Source organism: Podarcis melisellensis, assembly GCF_964234715.1.
Source record: "Podarcis melisellensis genome assembly, chromosome: 3".
Lineage (NCBI taxonomy): Eukaryota > Metazoa > Chordata > Lepidosauria > Squamata > Lacertidae > Podarcis > Podarcis melisellensis.
In genome coordinates, this window is record NC_138530.1 from 98,632,628 (window position 1) to 98,654,516 (window position 21,889).

Here is a 21,889-nt window from a genome sequence, read left to right on the forward strand (position 1 = left end):
AGCCCTCCCCACAAAAACTGACACCAGATCCAGAGGCACACAGAACGCCATCACCAATCAACCACACCAGACCCAAACCCAGACCCTCTCCACAGATAAATTACAGACACCATCCAGTAGCCAAACCATGGTGGCACCTCCGGATGCTGCACCCCCCTGCAATCCCTACACAGATCTGGCTGACACAGGCCACAAAACCACAGCTCGCCCCTATACACGAAGCCAAGCCAGAGCACAACTAAGTGCAGTACAGCCATCTTCTCAGAAAAACTCTTCACAAAGTTCAAGAGGTCAAGACACAAAGACTTTAGCAACTAATCCACACCTAATGACCCACCTAAGTGGTACTCAGGATATCACTCAAGAAATCAACCAAGATATCCCTCAAGTAATTAAGGAACAAAAGAAGAAAAGGCACACTAGCCTGGGAACTTCCTCTCTGCCCAGAACATTGGAGGCTATACACCACACCCCCTCAACAGTATTTATAGGAACTCAAACACTGAGATCCTGCTCTGTTCCAGTAACAAGAAGCCGAAAGCACCAGCCTGAAGATGACGAGTGAGACCTCGTCGAAACGTCGCCTAGACACCCCAACTTTTACACGGGAAGACACCCGAGGACACCAAAACCTGCATTCCTGTACCCGTGAAAATCTACGAAAGCAAATATCTCACCTCTACGGGGAGGAAACCTTCCAGCTGACAAGAACCTACGAGAAACTAGAAGTCCGAAGAGCCACCATCTTATGTGATCTCTTGTTCCTACGCAACTGCCGAGACAACAACTTAATTCCCACATGCTTCCAACTTAAATTCCATTCTAAAACCCCAGCTACCGAAAGGATCCTGAAACGAACTGAACTATCCCTAATCAGAAACGAACTACACAAGAAAAGATACCTACTAAACCAAACCAACAAAGATCTGCTCACTCTTCACCTCAAACTCTGTAACAAAATCCACCCTGCACTCTGGGACAAATGCAAACAACTAGCCGTCTGGAGAGCTGAAACGGAGACCTCACATAAGACAGACACACACACCAACAAACTCCACAAACTAGAGAAACGCCAGAAGCCCAGCCACCCTCCACAACAACCCATGAAACAAACAGTACATAACATATCAGACAGGATCCTCACCACAACTGAAACCAAAGTACTCTCCAAAGGTTTCAACTTTGCAGTCGCCCCGAGACGCATCCCCACGGAAAACATCATATGCGGAGTCGAAGCTAGCCTAACCAAAATCAACCCAGATGAAGCCAATAAAATCAGACTTGAAGTCACCAACATCCTCTGCTCCAGCAAACCACCCAGAAGCAATTTACACAAAGAAGAACAGAAAGCACTCACCAACCTGAGGAAAGACAACAACATAATCATTCTCCCAGCAGACAAAGGTAATGCCACTGTTGTGATGAACACATCGGACTACCAAGCAAAACTATCAAATCTACTCCAAGATCCTACCTACCAACCTATAAAAACAGATCCCACCACCTATCTGGAAAAAACCACCAAATCCAAAATAAAAGCCTCTCCTATCAGTGAAGAAATCCAGCTAAGAATCATCCCCAGAGAAAAATCATCCAGATGCCCCAAACTCTACGGCCTCCCCAAGATACACAAAGAAGGAACACCACTCAGACCAATAGTCAGCTCCATAGGCTCACCTCTACAAAATCTCGCTAAATTTCTCGCCAAGCAACTTCAGCCCTATGCAGAATCCATCTCTTCACACGTTCCAAACTCCTTCCAGTTCATAGAAACAATAAAGAAGCAAAACCTACATCCTAATGACCTACTTGTGAGCTTCGATGTTGTATCTCTCTTCACACAAGTGCCCATTAATGAAGCCTTGACAGCCATTCAAAACAAATACAATCCCCCCGAATACATCTTGGACCTGACCAACCACTGCCTAACCAACACGTACTTCATCCACAATGGACAAAGATACAAACAGATAGAAGGAGCACCTATGGGATCACCCCTCTCACCGGTCATCGCAAACCTGTACATGGAACACTTTGAAACCAATGCTTTAGACAAGTCAGAACACAAACCCAAACTTTGGCTCAGATATGTTGACGACACCTTTGTAATTTGGCCACACGGGAAGGAAAAACTGGATAGCTTCCTCACACATCTCAACAGCCTACACCCCAAAATACAATTCACTATGGAAATAGAAGCCAACAACCAACTTCCCTTCCTTGACGTCCTAATCTACAAAAAACCTGATGGCTCCCTAGGACACACTATCTACCGGAAAAAAACACACACCAACCGCTACTTACATGCACAATCACACCACCACCCTGCACAAATAAACTCCGTAGCCAAGACTCTCATCTCCAGAACCAAACGCCTGGCTGACAAAGACCACTTGACAACTGAGTTACAGAATCTCTCAAATGTGTTAATTGCCAATGGATACCAGCAAAACAGGGTTACGAAGCTAATCCAAAAAGAAACACCCCCCAAAAACCAAGACACAGAAGAAAACAATGGCATGGCCCTCCTTCCTTATATCAAGGGCACTACAGATAAAATTAGCAAAATCCTCCATAAACACAATATCAAAACAGCCTTTTGCACCAACCAAAAAATAGCCAATATCCTCAGAAACCCCAAGGATAAAATCCAGTTGGAAAACCAAGGGGTCTATGAAATACCCTGCAAAGTCTGCCCAGCCACGTACATTGGACAAACAAACAGACGAATAAATGCACGTATCGCAGAACACAAGAATGCCGTCAAAAAAGAAGAAAAAACTTCCTCTCTTTTCCAACACATGAAAGAAACAGGACACGAAATTAATTTTGCAGATTCCAAATTGCTCTTTAACATGGAACATCACCACAAGAGAATAATCATGGAAGCCATCGAGATAGAGAAACACCCTCACAACATGAACAAGCGTGACGACACATCCCGCTTGCCAGACATCTGGAAATTAGCCCTCCCCACAAAAACTGACACCAGATCCAGAGGCACACAGAACGCCATCACCAATCAACCACACCAGACCCAAACCCAGACCCTCTCCACAGATAAATTACAGACACCATCCAGTAGCCAAACCATGGTGGCACCTCCGGATGCTGCACCCCCCTGCAATCCCTACACAGATCTGGCTGACACAGGCCACAAAACCACAGCTCGCCCCTATACACGAAGCCAAGCCAGAGCACAACTAAGTGCAGTACAGCCATCTTCTCAGAAAAACTCTTCACAAAGTTCAAGAGGTCAAGACACAAAGACTTTAGCAACTAATCCACACCTAATGACCCACCTAAGTGGTACTCAGGATATCACTCAAGAAATCACTCAAGATATCCCTCAAGTAATTAAGGAACAAAAGAAGAAAAGGCACACTAGCCTGGGAACTTCCTCTCTGCCCAGAACATTGGAGGCTATACACCACACCCCCTCAACAGTATTTATAGGAACTCAAACACTGAGATCCTGCTCTGTTCCAGTAACAAGAAGCCGAAAGCACCAGCCTGAAGATGACGAGTGAGACCTCGTCGAAACGTCGCCTAGACACCCCAACTTTTACACGGGAAGACACCCGAGGACACCAAAACCTGCATATATATATATATATATATATATATAATTGCAGTTTTCAATATAAAGGAATTCCTCTTTAAATACTAATGGCTGTAGTTTTATTAATATAGATTTTAGAAGATGCCAACTTTGGTTATAGAAATAATTCATACCAAAAAAAACACACACACCACCTTTTGCTCTGTATTCTTTGTTGACAGTATTTTGAAACCAGAAACAACATCAGTTCCTTGGGATTATGTTTTCTCTGAGGTTTCCTGTTAACTCTGTGAAAATATCATGTGCAGTGTAATTTTCTTGTTGGGGATCCTGTGATTGCTTTGTCCCTATATTCTACCTGGCTTTAAAACAGTCTCAATAAAGAATGTTTGAGGCCAATATGGAAAGAGTTTTTGGCTTCTAGCAGCAAGCCGGAAAAGAAAAGTTTACAATGGGTGCTATACTATAAATTGAGATCCTTTCCAAGGATTCCACTAAGAATGGAACTCTCAGATGTTTGAGTAATAAATAAAGAATCCATCCCCTTTAAATACGAACCTATTTATAAATATATTTCCTTCCACATGTGCTCAAGAAATCAGTGCCTCAAGCCGTAACACAAAGTTACCAATACAAACAATACCATTAACTGAAATCATGTGAACTAAATTTACAAAACTAAACTCATATTCTTCACATGACATTTGCCTTTTGGGGTTTTAGATTTCTGCTGCGATTTGTACTTACCGAGACACTGAGTTTCAGTGCCACTCCAAAGTCCATTCACTAGGCATTCACGTACATGAGAACCAACCAGGGTATAGCCAGTGTTGCAGGTGAATATTGCTGTGGCTCCATACACGGTCAGAGTTCCAATCTTATTACCATTTGGTGGAGATGGAAGACTGCCACAGGAAATAACTGAAAAGGGAAAATAAAGTACTTACAGTACAGCAGCAGCAAGAGGCTCTTAGAGTCATTTGGGGGCCCAGACTACTACAACTACTATAATAATAAAAAATTATTATTTGTATCCCATCCATCTGATTGGGTTGCCCCAGAGAAACAAAACCACTCACACAACTACTCATTTCTCTTTAGCTTAGAGGCCACTTCCAATCCTCAAGACCCAGGGAGCTCCAATACCTTGCACGGGAGCAAGAAAAGCAAGTGGTTCATGCCTACTGAATGTAATATCCAGATGTCTCAAATAGTTTGCTTGCTTTTTCCTACTTAATTCATTGACAGAGTGAGTGGGCTAGCTTTTACTCACACCCTCATAGTAAAGGTAAAGGGACCCCTGACCATTAGGTCCAGTCGTGACCGACTCTGGGGTTGCGGCGCTCATCTCACTTTATTGGCCAAGGGAGCTGGCATACAGCTTCCAGGTCATGTGGCCAGCATGACTAAGCCGCTTCTGGCCAACCAGAGCAGCGCACGGAAACGCCGTTTACCTTCCCGCCGGAGCGGTACCTATTTATCTACTTGCACTTTGTGCTTTCCAACTGCTAGGTTGGCAGGAGCAGGGACCGAGCAACGGGAGCTCACCCTGTTACAGGGATTTGAACTGCGACCTTCTGATTGATAAGTCCTAGGCTCTGTGGTTTAACCCACAGCGCCACCCGCATCCCCACACCCTCATACCCTCTTCTATATCTTCCATCCAGGCAATCCAGAAGCATTATCAGAGTTCAAACACACTTTCCAGCCGGACAAAAACACTCAAAGAGAATGCCAAGCAGGGCCAATAAACAAGCAAGGCCTGAGGGCATGGAGAGTCTTGAGGGCCATGCAAAGAGGCTTGGAAGACTATTTGGCCCCCAGGCCTGAGCTTCTTCACCCCTGCTTTACAGTGAGACCCAAGCAATTATGTACAAAGCTACTGGAAGAAAACACTTGGGCTTAGTAACACACTAAAGGAAACATAGCCAATAAACAATGAAGTAATGGAATCAATAGATGGAGTGCGATTCTGTGCGTAACTGTGACTTGGAGGCAATTTAAGCAGCACGGAAGTTGTATAATGTGCATTCTCACCTCCATGCTGATATGCCAGCTTTTCTGGTACGGCAGCTCAAAACCACCTTCCACGCTTTATTTGCCAACACTTTACAAGGTGCAAAAGGATTATTTTACACATGACTGAAAACTTGGAAGCATTCACAACTGGGTTTTTAATTTTTATTTTGAGCGGTAGATTGTTTCACCACGTCACACTCAGTTTTTGAAATTTCCTCTGGGTTAAAAGACAACTGGCTCTGTGACATGTGGTTCTTGAGCAGCAGCCTCCCAAGTCCAAAATCCCCTGTGTGCCCAGTACCAGCTGTGTGACTCTCTGGATCCCAGACTACATACGATGATAGCACTCTGTGCTTACATAACGAATAATGTAATCTGTAGTGTTTTTATTATATTATCTTTCAGAAGCATAGTAATAAATAGTTTAACAGCCTCAAATATTTAATGAATTTTAATTTCTGAAGATCAAATAGATTGCTCAGCTCATGTTTGACTGATCTGGATTACTTCGGTATTCAGATAATCCATGGTTAATTAGCTTGTTTGTCTAATTACAGTTGAATGTAATTGATGGGCACCATTCACAATTAATTTAATCTGTAATAGGAACAATGAATACATGAATTTATTTGAATAAAGGCTCTTGAGAATGGACAAATAATTCATTTAATTAAATGATGCATGTCATATGTACAATACAAACTACTCTTACAGATGCGAAGATCTGATCTGCATATGAAGCCCTTTCTCACATCCTCAAGAGTTTCCTTGTTCATTTCAATTAAAAAAAACAAAACCCAGTTAGGCATGTATATTTCTTAATGCATGTGAAATTGCCCCCTCTACTCAAAGTGCATGAGCCCAATTGTATCTTGTATGCACTGGTGCATGTACAGGGCTCTAGAACACTGCATCTAGCAAACTGACATAGATATTTATAAATATTTGCTATAACTACACTCGAAAATAAATTAACATAACTTTTTTTAAAAAACAGGCCATCTCCAGTGTAAGTCTTCCATTCGCGATACAGCAACAGCTTCCATGAGCAGATTGTAGAGGAAAGCAATTTGCACAAATTCCTCATTTCTCCTGCAGAACCTCCACACTTCCCTCCCACACTGTTCTCAATGATCTCCCAACCCACTACATCAGACGGAGGAGACACACAAGGGGGAATATTAAGCAAAAATGGCTACCTCCATGTTCCGTCCACAGAAACCTCTGCTGGATGAAAAAACTGCCTGTCAGCAGTAGGACATTATATATAACCCTGTATGATTACATTTGCCGTGTTTTGGTACAGGGCCCATTTATTTGAATGAGGTTTGCATACCTTCTTGATGGATTGCCGTCAAACATTTCAGAAAAGCTATTAACAGATATTAGTTCCTTTACTTAAGTTGTGTTGGTAGAAAAATAGAAGCTGTATCTTTGGACAGAACTGAGCACTGTGTAAATAAATGTTTCTTACCCTTGCACACTGGTCTCTCATCAGCATCACTCCATGTTCCATTAGTTTTACACAGCATGAGTCTCTGACCCTCTAAATAATAGCCAGGGCTGCAACTCAGCATGACTTGTGCGCCAAACTCATTCACCGACCCAGAAATCAGTCTCCAGACAACATGTTCTGAGAGCAGGCTCTCAATGCTGGGGCAAGTCACAGCTGTGAAGCAAGGACACTTTAGTATTAGCACTTTCCTTCCAATATTACTTCACAGAAGATGAATCACCATCCTATTGACAGCAGACTTTTCCTGGTGAAATTGAGCATGCTATAAACATTTCTCAAATGCACATTCCGGTGCATAGCATCTTACACTTGTTTCAACACCAACACTGGGAGGCTGTTTCAATTAAGAAATGAGGGAAGAGGGAGAAATGTACTGTTGCAATTTTATAATATGGGTACTTTCTTCAAAGTCTGATTAAGAGGCAAAGTTGTACAGTTTGCATAGAAAGAAGAATGTATTAATAACAAGTTGTAAGAGCTAAAGCCCACTGGCACTCTAAAACCTGTATTGTTTTGTTGGCACAGAATGTGTTTAGCATCATGGCCAAAAGTATATTATGCTCAGTGGAGACTGAATAGGGAATAGTAAACTGCTACCTAATGGGAAACACAGATGCCATTTCCAAAAGCTTCATTTATCTAACCAAGCTTTAATCTGTGTGATATTTCTTTTAAAATAGGCTTTGTGTGTTCCATTCAGATGCTTTGGATATGTACACCTATTACCATAAGACAGAGGGGGCGGGGTTACAAAATACTTAGCAATCTTATCTGAAAACATATTCTAACACCGTAGCCCACCCTGTCCAATTGGTTTAGGGCAGGTAACACCATCATCAAACAGATGCAGGGAAAAAAGCAAAGTCTCACAGACCTGTCAAAGAGTATGGGGGATAGAGAGGAAAGTTAATTGGGGCGGGGGGAGAGATGCAGAATACTAAAACTAAATTCTACATAAAATTTAGAAGAGTAGAACAGAGATACACGGGAGGAAACAGGCGCATTAGAGAGAATAGTGGGAGTAAGGGCTCTTCCATACTTCCATTTGTCCTGCCAATTTAGCGCTGAATTGGAGCAAAAGGCGATCGGGTTTTCTGTGGATTCCCGTTTGCTCTGATTTATCACCAAATAGCAGGTTTTCTAGGGGAAAGCAGTGGGGCAAAGGCAAAACTGCTCTGACATGTACATAGAAAGCATGGGGCAAGTAAAAAAACTGGTGGGATTCACTGTTTTCTAAGCATGGGGCAAACACAAATACTCTTGTGATAGGGGAGTATGCCTCAAAGATTACAGAAAGTTTTTTTTTAAAATAAAAATTGTTGGAAAGATACTTTACATCTATAATGCGCGTCCCAGTGGAAAATTCCATCCCTGTTGTCAAAGACAACAGTCGATGACTTATTTACCTAGGAATATCGAATGGTGCTTGTTCCACTGAATTATTTTGCCTACTTTCAACCAAGTGTAACCGATGACAAGTGAATCCTCCCTTTCCAATTTAAACAGGAAAAAGGACTAGGAGAGTAAAATGTGGGTTCAGACCAGCCCAACTCCACATTAATGTAGTGGTGTTTACATAATATCTTCCCCATACCAATGTCATTCTGGAAGCTAATGGATGTTACAGTTCAGTTCAGTTCCTGACATTTCAGCTTTTGATGGGATCTGGATAATTCATTCAAGGCTCTGCATTTTCAGAGGCTTTGGGGTGAATAGGTGAGATAGATAAGCAATCATTTGGGTGGGCTGATAGGGAGTCAGGGAGCAAGCCAGACCAATTCCTCTCTTCTGAGACGTTCTCCATTCTCCAGTTGGTGCTGAAGGAATTTTCTGGCAGCTGGAAGTCTGTGACTTTTTAGATCTACCTATCCATCTCACCAAGCCTTTCCTTTTAGGAGCTCAGGATGCTGTGCAAGGTTCTTCTCCCTTTACTACCCTCAAAACAAGTGTGCTGAACTGAGAAATAACAAGTGGCTCAAGATCACCAATGTGACCTTGTGCCTCTTTGTCTATCTGTTTCTCTTTCTATATACATCTCTCTGCACACTGGAAAAATAAAATGTGCAGAGAATATGGTAATGGCATAGCATTTTTTTAAAAAAAGAATATGCAAAGCCGTTAAATATATAAGTGACAGAAAACTGTTTGTGCCACGGTGCCGTTTAATTTTGCAGCAAATTCCTCTGATTTATCAGAACTGCTTTATTCTTGAATTAAAATACGGCCTACTTAACAGCTGCTGCATTTAGAACAAATTACTGAGACACCCATCAGTCTCTCTCTTATACCTCAGACACCAGTGACACTTGCTATTTTTATACATGGCATCTGAATCAGAGATGATGTCAGATTTGTCTAGATGTAGAGGAAAAATGTTGTCCTCTTTTCTATGCTGATTTGTTTCTGTTGATATATGTATTAACTGCTGCCTGCTTCCAAGTATAGTGAAGTAAATGTAATTACATCCTTCAAGTATGATTATATGTCACATCACTAGAATGAGATTATTTACCTACACCAACACACATGTGCACTGCCAAAACAGAGGATTATTTCTGAGGTAAAAAGTATTTCAAAGTACAAACGTATGTCACTCCAGAATAGGTGGAGAACTATCAGATTCACCTTGTAGCCAGTGCTGGAGATACAGAACAGAAAAGGCCCATCAATTTAAATTTTAAGTAGACTTAACTACCTCTAACCTATATTCTAGACTGCAGCCTTCAAAGAGTAAAATAATGGTTTAAACCTCACCCAAAGGGCTGACTGGATTGTGAAATGGACTTCTAATTAACCAAGATACTAGTGATAGGTAACTTTACCCTCTCCCCTCCATGTTAAATTATAGTGGCTCAGAAAATAATACACTGTTTCCTTTTAAAAGGGGGGGGGGGGATAAAAAGCTGATTTTATCACTCAGACTGATCTGGCACTGAGTCCTTTATTCACTGGCACTGCCAATGTCCCAGAGGGAGAAGAGAGCGAACTATCAGGTCTCTCTACTTCCTTCCCTATGGTCCAAGCCAGGTAAGTGTTGTTAAGAGGAAATGGGATTTAGAACATCAAGCCAGGCTGATGGTTGGGCGAGAAGATGAGTAAACTTGGGAATTCTTTTGCAAATAAGAACGCAATCCGAGCTGGAGAAAAAATATATATCAGGGGCTCATAGTGATGTTCTATGAGGTTAGTGTAACAAACCCCCAAGGCTTTGTTGGTATATCTAGTAATTATGAATTTTTCTGAGGCCAGCTCATTCCTTCACTAGACGTCTACTAATTTCAAGGGTTGCAACTGACAAGAGAACAAATTCTACACATATTACCATTTACCACTTACTACTTAAGTGAAGGTGCAGCAAAGATTAAAGATGCACCAGAAGTATTTCATTATATGAAAGTGGACATATTGGGTTTGGATGTCCTTTTTTATGACATGGAGGTATAAAAGCTAAGTGGTGGTAAATTGAACGTATTTTATCAAAATACGTTCGTCTTCCTGCCAAAGCTCTCAGCAGTTTAGCCAAGACAAAATCCTGAAATTCACCTTGGATATCACCTTGGGAGGAATTCACTATAAACTTAAGGGGGGTCTGTAAAACTCCGTTCTTCTCTTCCCATGAGAAGCTTTGAGAGTCTTATCAAAAGTCTCTTAGCATTTCATGATCATTTCTCAGCTTTTTTCCCTAAGCAGAAATCTCCAAATTTGCCTTCAAATTTTTGTTATCCAATATTTTGTGGTAGCTCTAGTATCCGAATAATAGAAGTGTTAAACATCACAAAATAGGTTTCATTTATGATTTAAAAATAAGCTGCCCTGGCTTCTCTTTCAAGTAATAATCAGTTATAATGACCAGTCTATTAGTAGCAACATTATTTATTAAATGCATAAACCAGCTTTCCCTGAATTTTTAAGGGAAGTTTAGAAAAATAAACCAAAATAATACATTAATTAGAAACAATCTAAATAGGATCAAGCAAAGGTAAGGTCCAGTTTTCTTTCATTATGTGGTTTGGTCAAAGTATTTTTAGCACACCCATCACACAGATTTTCCTGTTGCATTGAAATTTTTGAAAAGTAGGCTTTGGTGCTCTTAAGAGGTGAAAATGTAAGGTTTGATTGCTGCACGAAGAGGGTAAAGAGTGATCCCAAATGCAACAACACATTTTGATATGCAGAAAGGTGGTGTCAGTATAATAAACTGAATTATGAGCTGAAATAAATTGTGCATAGTTATCTCCCAAATGATAATGGCATGTCAGAAAGTTCATGTTTATCAAACACAGAAAGGAAAATGTCACAACACAGTTATGAAAAGAGCTTAGAAAGTGAAGAAAATATTTTCTAGAAAGGAAAAGGAAACAATAAAGCTGTTTTAATAATGTAAGCACCCAATGCAAACCAATTCATTAAAACGCACTGAGCAGACATAACTATGTTTAAACTATAGAAAAATCCCTTAAATCCCCCTCTGTAGAAGAAGCAGAATTAATCAAATATACCATAAATACAGATAATTATGCTGGTTTCAAATAGTGGTCATAGAAGGGAAATGAGCAGATTTTAAAAGGTGTCTCTTCCTTTTCCCTCTCTGCAGCCAATAAGCAATCTGAAAATATCAACCATGTTTCTTATAAAGAAAACTGGCAATTGGGCATGCCATTAAGTTCTTGAGGGACTGGTCAGTAGTTACTGTGCAATGACAATGAACAATTAAGAAAAAGAAATACTTCTTTCTTACAATCTCTGCTTTTCCAATTGAATTGTCTGGGTTTCTTAGGACAAGTGTGACTCAAAGAGACATAGATCAAGAGGACGATAAGGTCCAATGGAAGTATTTGATGTGAAAGTTTGAAAAAGACGCCAGGGCCCCAAACCATGTTGTAACGTGTACATTTCATAGAATCATATAACTGAAGAGTTGGAAGCGACCACAATCTTTCTGTTATTAGAAAGTGTTACTACTGCTAGTGTTGCACAGATGCATAGAGGTGCATACGTAGAAGACAGCATTATTCTAGGTACAGTGTCTGAAATTTCCTTTAGATCTCAGATCTATCACTTCTCAAGCTGTTCGCATGAGGCTTAGGGCTTCCCACAACAATTTGTTGGGTCTGCCACTCATTGCTGACAGGAATGACATGATTAAACACCACTGCTAAAATTTCCAATTCCAAGATCAACTCAGCTCAGCCTTTCTCAACCTTGGGTCCGCAGATATATTTTGGCCTACAACTCCCATCATCCCTGGCCACTGGTCCTGTGAGCTAGGGATCATGGGAGTTGTAGGCCAAAAACATCTGGGGACCCAAGGTTGAGAACCACTGTTAGCTCAAAGATCTTCGCCGCTAAGCTTGTTTGTGGTTGCTAGTACCGTCATTCATCTCCATTAGTCATATCTGTATCATCTGCATATGAAACAGCCAGCTCCAGCTAGAAGAGCTAAGGAACACTTGTTCCACAGAATTACCGTATTTTTCTGTGTATAACACGCCATCAGGTATAAGGTAAAAGGTATTTTGGGGGACTCCAAATTAAGGATATGGGGGGAGATTGCCCATAGTTGTTGAGCTTTACTTTGGGGGGGGGGTGGCCTAGAGTTGATGAGCTTTTTATACGGGGGATTGCTGAAAATCGCTCACCCGCCTGACCTACGCTGCCACTCTCATGCATCACAAGAACCACCTATCGTCTGTCCCCTCACTGGAAGAAGCCGCCAATCGCCCGCCCAATTGCCGCAGCAACAGCCAATCAACACTAGACCTTGCCACAGCCACCAATAACTCGCCCAATAGCCTCAGACAATCTCCGGCTTGCAGCAGCAACCAATCACACATCCCCCCTATGCACTATCCATATATAAGATGACCCCAAATTTTTAACGTAATTATTAAATAAAAAAAAACTTATCTATGGAAAAGAATGGTATTTTGCCTATAAATCCTCCATTTCCACTTCAAACAGGAAAAAGGACTAGGAGAGTAAAATGCGGGTTCAGACCAGCCCAACTCCACATTAATGTAGTGGTGTTTACATAATATCTTTCCCATCCCAATGTCATTCTGGAAGCTAATGGATGTTATGGCTCAGTTAACTGAGATGAAGACTGATCGGTGGTGTGCTAAGTGTTGCTCTGGAGTTGTCCAGAGCTTTCTAAACTCAGATTCAACTCAGATTTGCCATCTCATTGGGGCGGGGGGAGGAATTCTATTGTACTTAACTGTTACTGGGAAGAAGTAAAATATAGTTTCTAAACGGGTACATATTTTTTCTGAATTCTATACTTACGTTTACAGACGGGTGGCCTTCCTTTATTGCTCCACAATCCATCTTCTTGACACACTGCTGTTGCTTGTTGACTAGAATCTAGCTTGAAGCCCTCATTACATTCATATATCACTCTGCTGCCCAAAATAAACTCATTACCCCAGACTGAGCCATTTCCGGGAGATTCCGGAATACCACAAGATACAGCTGAAAAGAGGAAGAAAAGTGGAAAAGCTATTTGCCTCAGGAAGTAATCATTACTGTTGTCAAATCTGAAACTGTACAGGAAATAATAACAATAATACATACATTACACATTTATCTTATTACTGTTGCTAAGAGACTCACTTTATAATAATTGTGCTGAGGCCTAATAACAAAAGAAACAATAATAAAACATTTCCCCCCACAAAGGCAGGATTGTCACATATAATAGTATGGATACTGATATAAAACATGAGTACTTCTTATATTTGAATAATGGATCTCAGTATAGATACTCTTTGCTCAAATGCTGATCTGGACTGCTTATGAGTATAATTTTTTTCCGGCTTGAGATGGAAACCAACCATTTCATTTGTTATAGTTTTGCTATGTTTTCCATTTCCATTATAATGAAAATATATTTATCAAAAGCTTGGAAGGAGTCACTTAATCGTCTAAACTGTGTTTATGTACATAAGTGGGAATTTATCAAGATGTTAAACATATAGGTACAAATATGAATTCAAGGCAGCATAAATTATTTCCTGAATGGGTTTATTTGTGCTACTGTAGCATTTAATTATTTTCTTGAATGAAAGTTTGCAGCTTAATAATAGGATATTATTAAGTAATAGGATTTCAATAATGCAGTTGGAGCAAACCTCCCTATTCTGCATCTGCCAGATCACGTTCAGATTAGAATGTGGAAATGCAGATTAGACTGCATGTCCACGAACCTTTCCCAGACAGGAGTCGTTCCAACCTACATTTGTGCAATGTGATCAAAGGACTTCTTGATTCTTTGTTTCTTTTTATGTGGTGCTTATCATACACATCGAAATCTTTGGCTTACAGTCTTCTGTAAGTGGCCGTGTGTTACGATTTGCTACATCCTCACATCGTAACACAATGTCACTTCCACGGGACTTTTAGTCACAGTATTCAACGAGCCTGCAACAGTGCTTTCTAGCTGTTGCAGGCAGCTAGACACTGTTGTTTAGAAGAACATGAACAAGGGGAAAGTTTGATTTAAATTCACTGAAAGCATATCAGTTTGAAAGCACACCTCCTCAGCATTAAGGATGTCACTGGCTACTAGTTTGTTTCAAGGCACAATTCAAAAATGGCTTTGATTTAAAGAGCCTAAATAATCTGTAGTGCATGTAGAGAGCTCCTTCCTCTAATATGAATTAGGATGCTGTAGGTCCGTTGCAAAACGTGCTGGAGTGGCTGTTCCAAAGTCAGGACACCACCGTAAGAACGCAGACTGTGAACACACCATACTTTTGAAGCACAAAGCTTCTTCCAAAGAATCCTGTTTAAGCGCTTCTTTAAAATACAGCCAGGCTTTTAAACTGAATTGTCCTTCTGCTCTTTAATTTATTTTAAGCTTTTATAAATTGCTCTGCATCCACACAGATTGCAGATATACAGCAACAGCAGCAAGAAAATACAACAAAAGCAGAACATGATCCACCATAAAACAAATAATTTTTTTAAAAAATTACTGAGCAGACAAGTAAATCTTAGTCTAGTATCTTTCACCTAGCCTTTCAAGACAAAACCTATCCAAAACATGAGTGGATGAACTGGCTTTCACTGACTACTGTTTTCTTGGTTGTTTTGGATACTTTTGTTACTTGTTTTAATATTCATTTAATTATTTTAATTTTTGATTTAGTACTGTTGCTTTGATTGACTGAACAGCTTAAACATGGTTTTAATAAAAAATGTGGCAGCAGTATGGGCAATCTCTACCCTCTGTGCACAATTACACATGCTGCAGTAATTTCCTAACAAGTATTTACAAAATTATTTGATTGGCATTCTGGCATCCCATGCAGTTCCATACGCTTCGCATGTGCAAATGGATTCTCTTATGGAGAACTGCAAAGACGTTATGATAATGATTTCTATATATTTTATTCTCACTCTCTCTCTCTATATATATACATATTGAGAATTACCATATTTTCCAGGTATAAGACTGGGTTTCCCCCCCTAAAAAAGAGTGTCCAAAATTTGGGGGCATCTTATACATGGGGGCCATCTCCCCCCATTTTCTTAAATCAGAGTCCCCCAAAATAGGGGGCGTCTCATAGATGGAAAAATATGGGGTGGGTGGGTGTGCCAAATGCTCCTTCCTTCCTTCCCAAAAACTTGAGCAGGGAAGAGGTTGGAAGGAGAAACCCAGCAACAAGCAAACCTTAAACCAAGTACTAGGAAGCTAGAAAATTGATATTATGATGGAAATGCTTCAGCACCCTTAACTGTAGACACTGCTATTTTCTTCAGGTATAATTATTTTGAATGTAGTGCTGCTTGTGAAGGTTTCTGCTGCTTCAGCAGCTGAAAGTAACAGTAATAACAATAAATTATTATTCCTTGGAAAGGAGTCAAGTCCTTTATGCAGCAGCAAGTGCTTTATTAGCTGAGTTGCCCCTTGACAAGATGGGAAATGAAAAATACCACCTGACCGTAACAGCTTAACCCAAGTTAGAAACGTGTTCTTATGAAAACTGGGGTGGGGTGGGGGAGAGGGCAGACTGTTGTAGAAGAGAAACAGAAAGTAACAGCACCGTTTTATAAAATTACATTTCAATAACTATTTACAGTACAATTTTAGCATTTAATTACAAACTAAACACAATGGAATCAGTTTTACTGGTACTACAGACATCATGAAAGGATCTCAGGGGGAATCCTCCATTAAAAAAAAATACGTTAGTATGTCTTGTGCTAGATGGTTTTAAAAAATAAATTGTTTTCCTTAAGGCTAAAATGTTTTTGTGTAAGAATTTTGGCTGGGTGCTAGCAGGTTGAAGGTGGGAGGGATGACCATTACATGTCTGAAGATCTCTACTATAGCCATAATTGAAAGCAAGCGAGATGTGATCCAGGAAACAGCCAGTTCAAATCTAGGTGTCCTTAAACAAACCATAAGTCACTCATCTACAATATAAGGAAACAAGAATTGTGGCCGACCTCACAGAACTATCTTAAGGACTTCAAGGCGATATATAATTTGACGAGGCGTATTGTACCCTCAAAATGAAATATTCTTAATGTATATGTCCACGGTGTGCAAGGAAAGAACGCTATTCTCAAGGCTGAAGAGACAAGCTGCAGTTTAAAATGCACAATGACTTCAAATGCATGTCTCTTCAGGAGAAGCTGTTGCGGTTAAAGGACTGTTTTCTCTTGGGCATTCAGATTACCACATTAATCTTTCACTATTTATTAACATAACATTCCTATTCAGTTTCTTATGTGAAATGGGTGTCAGCAGAATCAGTGGAGGCAGTTCTACATAACAGCAGGCTTTCTATTCATGCTTAGGTGCCATAAATGGGTAGGTGTAAGAAACAAAGACTAAGGGTCAGGGTTTCCTCCACTCCAAAACTCCGTGATACCACCATAATTTCAAATTTGTGTGTGTGCGTGCACGTGTTGTTAAGAAACAGGATCTTACCTTGACAGAGAGGAACAGGGAAATCCCACTGATACATGCCATTTGGGTGACGTCTACAAGTTGCATTGCTATGGCCAATTATTCTATATCCAGGTTTACAATAATAGCGAACGGTGCTGCCAGCTGTACCCCTGGTTTTATTTACAATTCCACCATTCTTCACAATATGGTTTAAGCTGCAGTAAGGAGCTATAGGGGGAAGCATAATAGAAGCAATTAAATAAAATGCAATGTTTGGTTATGGCTTGAAAACCCGTGAACTCAGGCTCTAGCCTCACAATCAGAATCCATATGAAAGGCACTTAGAGAATAATACTAAACTGAAAACCTATTTCAACTGTCTGTAAGTAAGCAGCAGGATATCTTTGCATGTGAAATGTAATATGCTTTTGAGCCTCTCATGTACAATTTCTTCGATCATTGTTGATGTGCAATAGAAATTAGAAGAAGCCATTCTAATTCAAATGTTAAGTTTTTACATTTGCATTTCAAAGTGCTTTGGGCAAACATTTGTTTAAGGCTCCAGTGTGAAAATGTTCAAAGGCCCTATTGTATGAAGGTGAGCTAATGGGCTGCTGCATGAGGACTTTCTGCCACTACAAACCCCCATCAAGTATCTTGGGCTATGTGTAATCAGATCTTTGGGGTTTGCTCACACAAGGGAGAAGCCTCTCAAGAAAGGCTTTTGGGAGGGTGGCGGCGCAGAGCATGCATTTGGGAGGCCAGAATGGGGAATTCTCCTCGCACAAGCTCCCTTGCGTGAGCTGCAGAACTGGATACAAGTCATACAACACACCAGCAATGATGCCAATTAGATGACTGGGGAGATGCAGGTGAGTCTATGCTGTGTTTGTTCTCCAGATCCCCAAACAGATTCCAGGGGCTCTTCCTGATGGACATACAGTGCTCAGAGTGCTGTATGGAGCACTGCAGTGCCACAAAAGAAGGGGACAGCACCCATTTGCACGTTCAGTTATTAAGCCAGTACACACAGACATGAAGAAACATGCTGGCTTGCACAAATTTCCCCTTATCTAGAGCAGACCAAAACGTTAAAGGCATCTTAATCAATCAAGTAATCATTTCAGTTTTAGTTAATTGATTATATTTGCATAAATTACTTATGCATAAAACCAATAGTTCCAATGGTGGTAAAAATAGTGGACTTTGAAATTGTGGCGCCAGCTTCAGCTGGGCTTTGAGAAGGAGGCACGAGACTCTGGCAAGGTCCTGTAGCCCCCTTACCTCCTTCCCAAAGCCCAGTTAAGTGCTTGCCTGGCAGCACAGCTTTGGGAAGGAGGCAAGAGGACCCGAGGACCCTGTAAGAGCCCTCACACACCTTACCAAAGCTGGGCAAGAGCTTACTGGGCTTTGAGAAGACACCCTCCTTGGCTCAGCGCCCAATGCAGCTGCACCACTCGTGCCTCCCTAAATTTGCCTCTACTGAGGACCAGAGAAATCATAATGGAGGGCTGAATTCAGCCCCCAGGCCTAAGTTTCCCCCGCTTCTGTTGTTTATAGGATTATTTTCTTATGTTAGCATAGTCACAAAATTCATTCTGAGAAAATAGAAACATTTTCTCACTATTCTGAATTAGGGAATCTCCCAGTAACAGGCTCTGGTATCAACAATAGTTTCATTCCCACCCTCCATCTTACACTTTTTACGTGACTTCAAATAGCCTTCTGTCATTTCAGTTCCCTCCTCCCTCCTTCTATATTAAAAAAAAAAGTCAGTTCTAAACAACAGTCAGTAACTGCCTGCATAATACAGTGGCATTGCCTATGCAGGAGGGCTGTCAGAGCAACACAGTAAACAGCCTGAGGGAAAACTAAAAAAACTCTCGTGTTTATCTCCTCGGCCTCTAGTGCCACACATTAACAATAGCACAGCAAAACTTTCAGACAAGACCGTGTCATTTAGACTGGCATATTCCTTAAACTTTTCAAGGCCCCGCCGTTCTGCACATGAACATTTGTTAGGAAAATGCTGATGAGTGTGCTTACTTGGAAGTAAGCTCCACTGAATCCAGTGGGAAGTTATGTATACATATACAAGGTGGACTTTCTTGTCCTAAAAGCATTCATGCATGGATACAATACTGTGTATATACTCTGCACCTAGGAAAATTAAAATAAAAACCAGACTCTATAGCCTAAAAAATAAAGCATTTCAAACCCTCAATTCCCCATTCTGGGCTGGGTTTCTGGATGGCCAAGGTATCCCTCTGCCAGGCTCAGAATGGTTTCCCCCAGGCTTCAGTAGTGGGAGGCCAGCAGGTGTTTCTGGGGTAAGGAGGGGGTAAGGAAGGGAGCTGGGCCAGCAAAGAACTGGTGGGCACCTAAGCTGCAACAGCTACTGACAAGGTGCATGATCTGGGCCTCGCAACCTACCCTTGGCCATAAACATAACTTCCACTCCAGCCAGCATGAGCACTTGAGGTTGGGATATGACAGTGACTCCACTGCTCCCAGATGGGAATTAGGATTGCTCCCTAAATTATGTCAATTGTATTTTTATTTTTTGTATGGGTGGGGAATCTTCAAGATTTGTTGTGCTTCAGCCAAGTGCTATGGAGATCATTTAATTTCCATTCTTGGTAACAGGTAACCCCCAAGTCCTAATCATGGATGGAAAGTCCTTCTCCCTTTCTGGCTTGCAAGGATTTATACCAGATACTACCTACATATTTTCATGCTTATCTTCTCAGTCATAGAAATCAGAAACTTGAAAAGAAATGTTTTAGATTTTGCAGTTTTAATGGCATAGACATACTGCGTTGAGGCAGGCGCCGTCACTGTACCCTTTTTGGAATCTGCTAAACGCATTCCTATTTAGACAAGGATACCTAAATGTATAAAAATCTGAGGTATTTTTAACCTTGTTTGATTATTTTAACCTTTGTATGTTTTAAAGTAGAGGTGTATTTTTTCTGTTTTATCTTTTGTAAACCGCTTAAAGGTTTTTGTTTTGTTTTTTTACAATCAAGTGGTATATAAATTTTATGGAAATAAATAAATACACTGAAATACAGGACACAAGCAGCCCTGATAGAACTCATTCAGAAAGCCTATAGCTCAGTCATAGAAGACAAAGTCTCAGGTTTAATCACAGAATAACCTAGGGCTGGGAAATACCTCAGTCTTAAACCCTGGAGAGCTGCTCCAAATCATGGCAGACCAGGCTTTCCCAATATGGTGTCCTCTAGATATATTGGACAACAACTCCCCTTATCCCATGCTGGCTATTACTGATGGAAGCTGGCATCTAAGAACATCAGGAGGGCACCAGGTTGGAGAAGGCTGGTATAGACAATAATGAGCTTGATGGCCAGACAGTTTCAGTAAGGCAGTTTCCCAAACAGGACTGTATTGGTCAGCGGAAGGTCGGAAAGGCCAAGGACAGAAACATATTTGTTTTTCTTAGACCACTGTGTAGCCCACACTGTGTAGCCCAGTAGACTTGCTTGCATCTCTGTGGGTATTTTCTGGCAGCAAAAATAAGAAGGATTACCGTTCTGCAATATCTCCCATTTTGGAAGGCATCACAGAAGAAAACCTCACCAAACTCTGCAGAATCTTCCGGACATCTGCTACTTGCCAAACCTTGTGCAAAGTCATGGTTGGAGGAACAAGGAGGGAAGCAGGGAGGCAGTAAATCATTACAATAGGCCGATAGTTGTGAGGCTGCCTGCTGGCTCAGTCACAGCTGCCATAGCATCAATAGCCTTTCTGAGCCCCTGGTTTCTTTTCCCATTTTTCATGCTGCTGCCTTCCCTTATTAAGATGCAGGCCCAATTGCTTACTCTGCTGCTCACTGTTATTCCTTTCTCATGCTGGCTGTCTCTCCTACATCAGATGTGAAACTTAACAGACATGGGGAGAACTATGCAGCCTTTCAAGACGTGCTGTCAGCGAAATAAAGGAGAAGGTTTACTGTGAGCTGTTCTCCAAAGGTGGCTTACCCACTTACAAAGTCAAAATGTATTTGTACCCTAAAAGTTAATACTGGCCAATAACATTTCCTCTGCAAATTCACAGAAGCATATGCTATTCTTTCTCTTCTGTGAAAGAGAGAAGGGGGATATTTATTCAACAATGAAATACTGTTCTTCTGGGTCATTCTGATTTACTGCGGACATGAACTCAAAAAAGTATTTCTTAATTTAAAAAAATAGCTGGTGTGTGTAAAACATGTATACACCCTGTAGTTAAGTTTCCATGTAGAGTGAAGACAGCACAATCTATAGAAATGCACTTGAGCCCCCGATTCATCATAAACCAATCAGTCTGAGGAAGAGCATGCCTGCATAGCATTCAGCTTGGAGTGATAGACTGCAGTTGGGGAGACCTTGGTTCAAATCTCCACAGCCAGGCAACTCTCTGACTGGGCCACTTGCAATTGTGAGGTTCAAATGAGCAGCAAGGTGGATGGCTGTAGAAGTATGCTTTCCTTAGTTTCTTGGAGGAAGGCAGAATAAAAATGTCTTGAATATAAAATTACTAAACCACATTATTGGAGAATTTTCCCACCCTAGTTTTAGTGTTTGTTACTTTCTGATTGACAAATGCTAGCTATCAGTTGACAGGACTCAGAAGGAATTTTACCCACATGCATGCAGGGATTTTGTCTTCTTTGTAGCAAAATACTATTATTATTTCAATTTATATACTGTCCATTATAAAAAGATCCCAGGGCAGTGAGAGTATTTCCACCACAGTTTCTTATTGAAGGTGCTGGAAGCATTCAGCAGAATCCAATACAAAGCGAAGTTCTATCTTACTATCGTTGCTACTACTAATTAATCATTCACCTATACAAGGTTGGCAAAACTTTTCCAGCTTGAGAGAT

The 21,889-nt window shown here is 40.9% G+C and overlaps 1 protein-coding gene across 2 annotated transcripts in view; it reads right to left on the reverse strand.

Annotated features, from left to right (window-relative positions):
• The window catches only part of CSMD1 (CUB and Sushi multiple domains 1), a 355,527-nt gene that overhangs the window by 56,886 nt on the left and 276,752 nt on the right, over window positions 1-21,889 (reverse strand). For both annotated transcript variants that reach the window (XM_081905886.1, XM_081905887.1), the window contains exons 44-47: window positions 17,038-17,226; window positions 13,383-13,568; window positions 7,056-7,250; window positions 4,310-4,483 (exon numbers count right to left, since the gene is read on the reverse strand). In XM_081905886.1, the coding sequence (XP_081762012.1) occupies window positions 4,310-4,483; window positions 7,056-7,250; window positions 13,383-13,568; window positions 17,038-17,226 (744 nt within the window). The remainder of the gene's footprint in view (window positions 1-4,309; window positions 4,484-7,055; window positions 7,251-13,382; window positions 13,569-17,037; window positions 17,227-21,889) is intronic.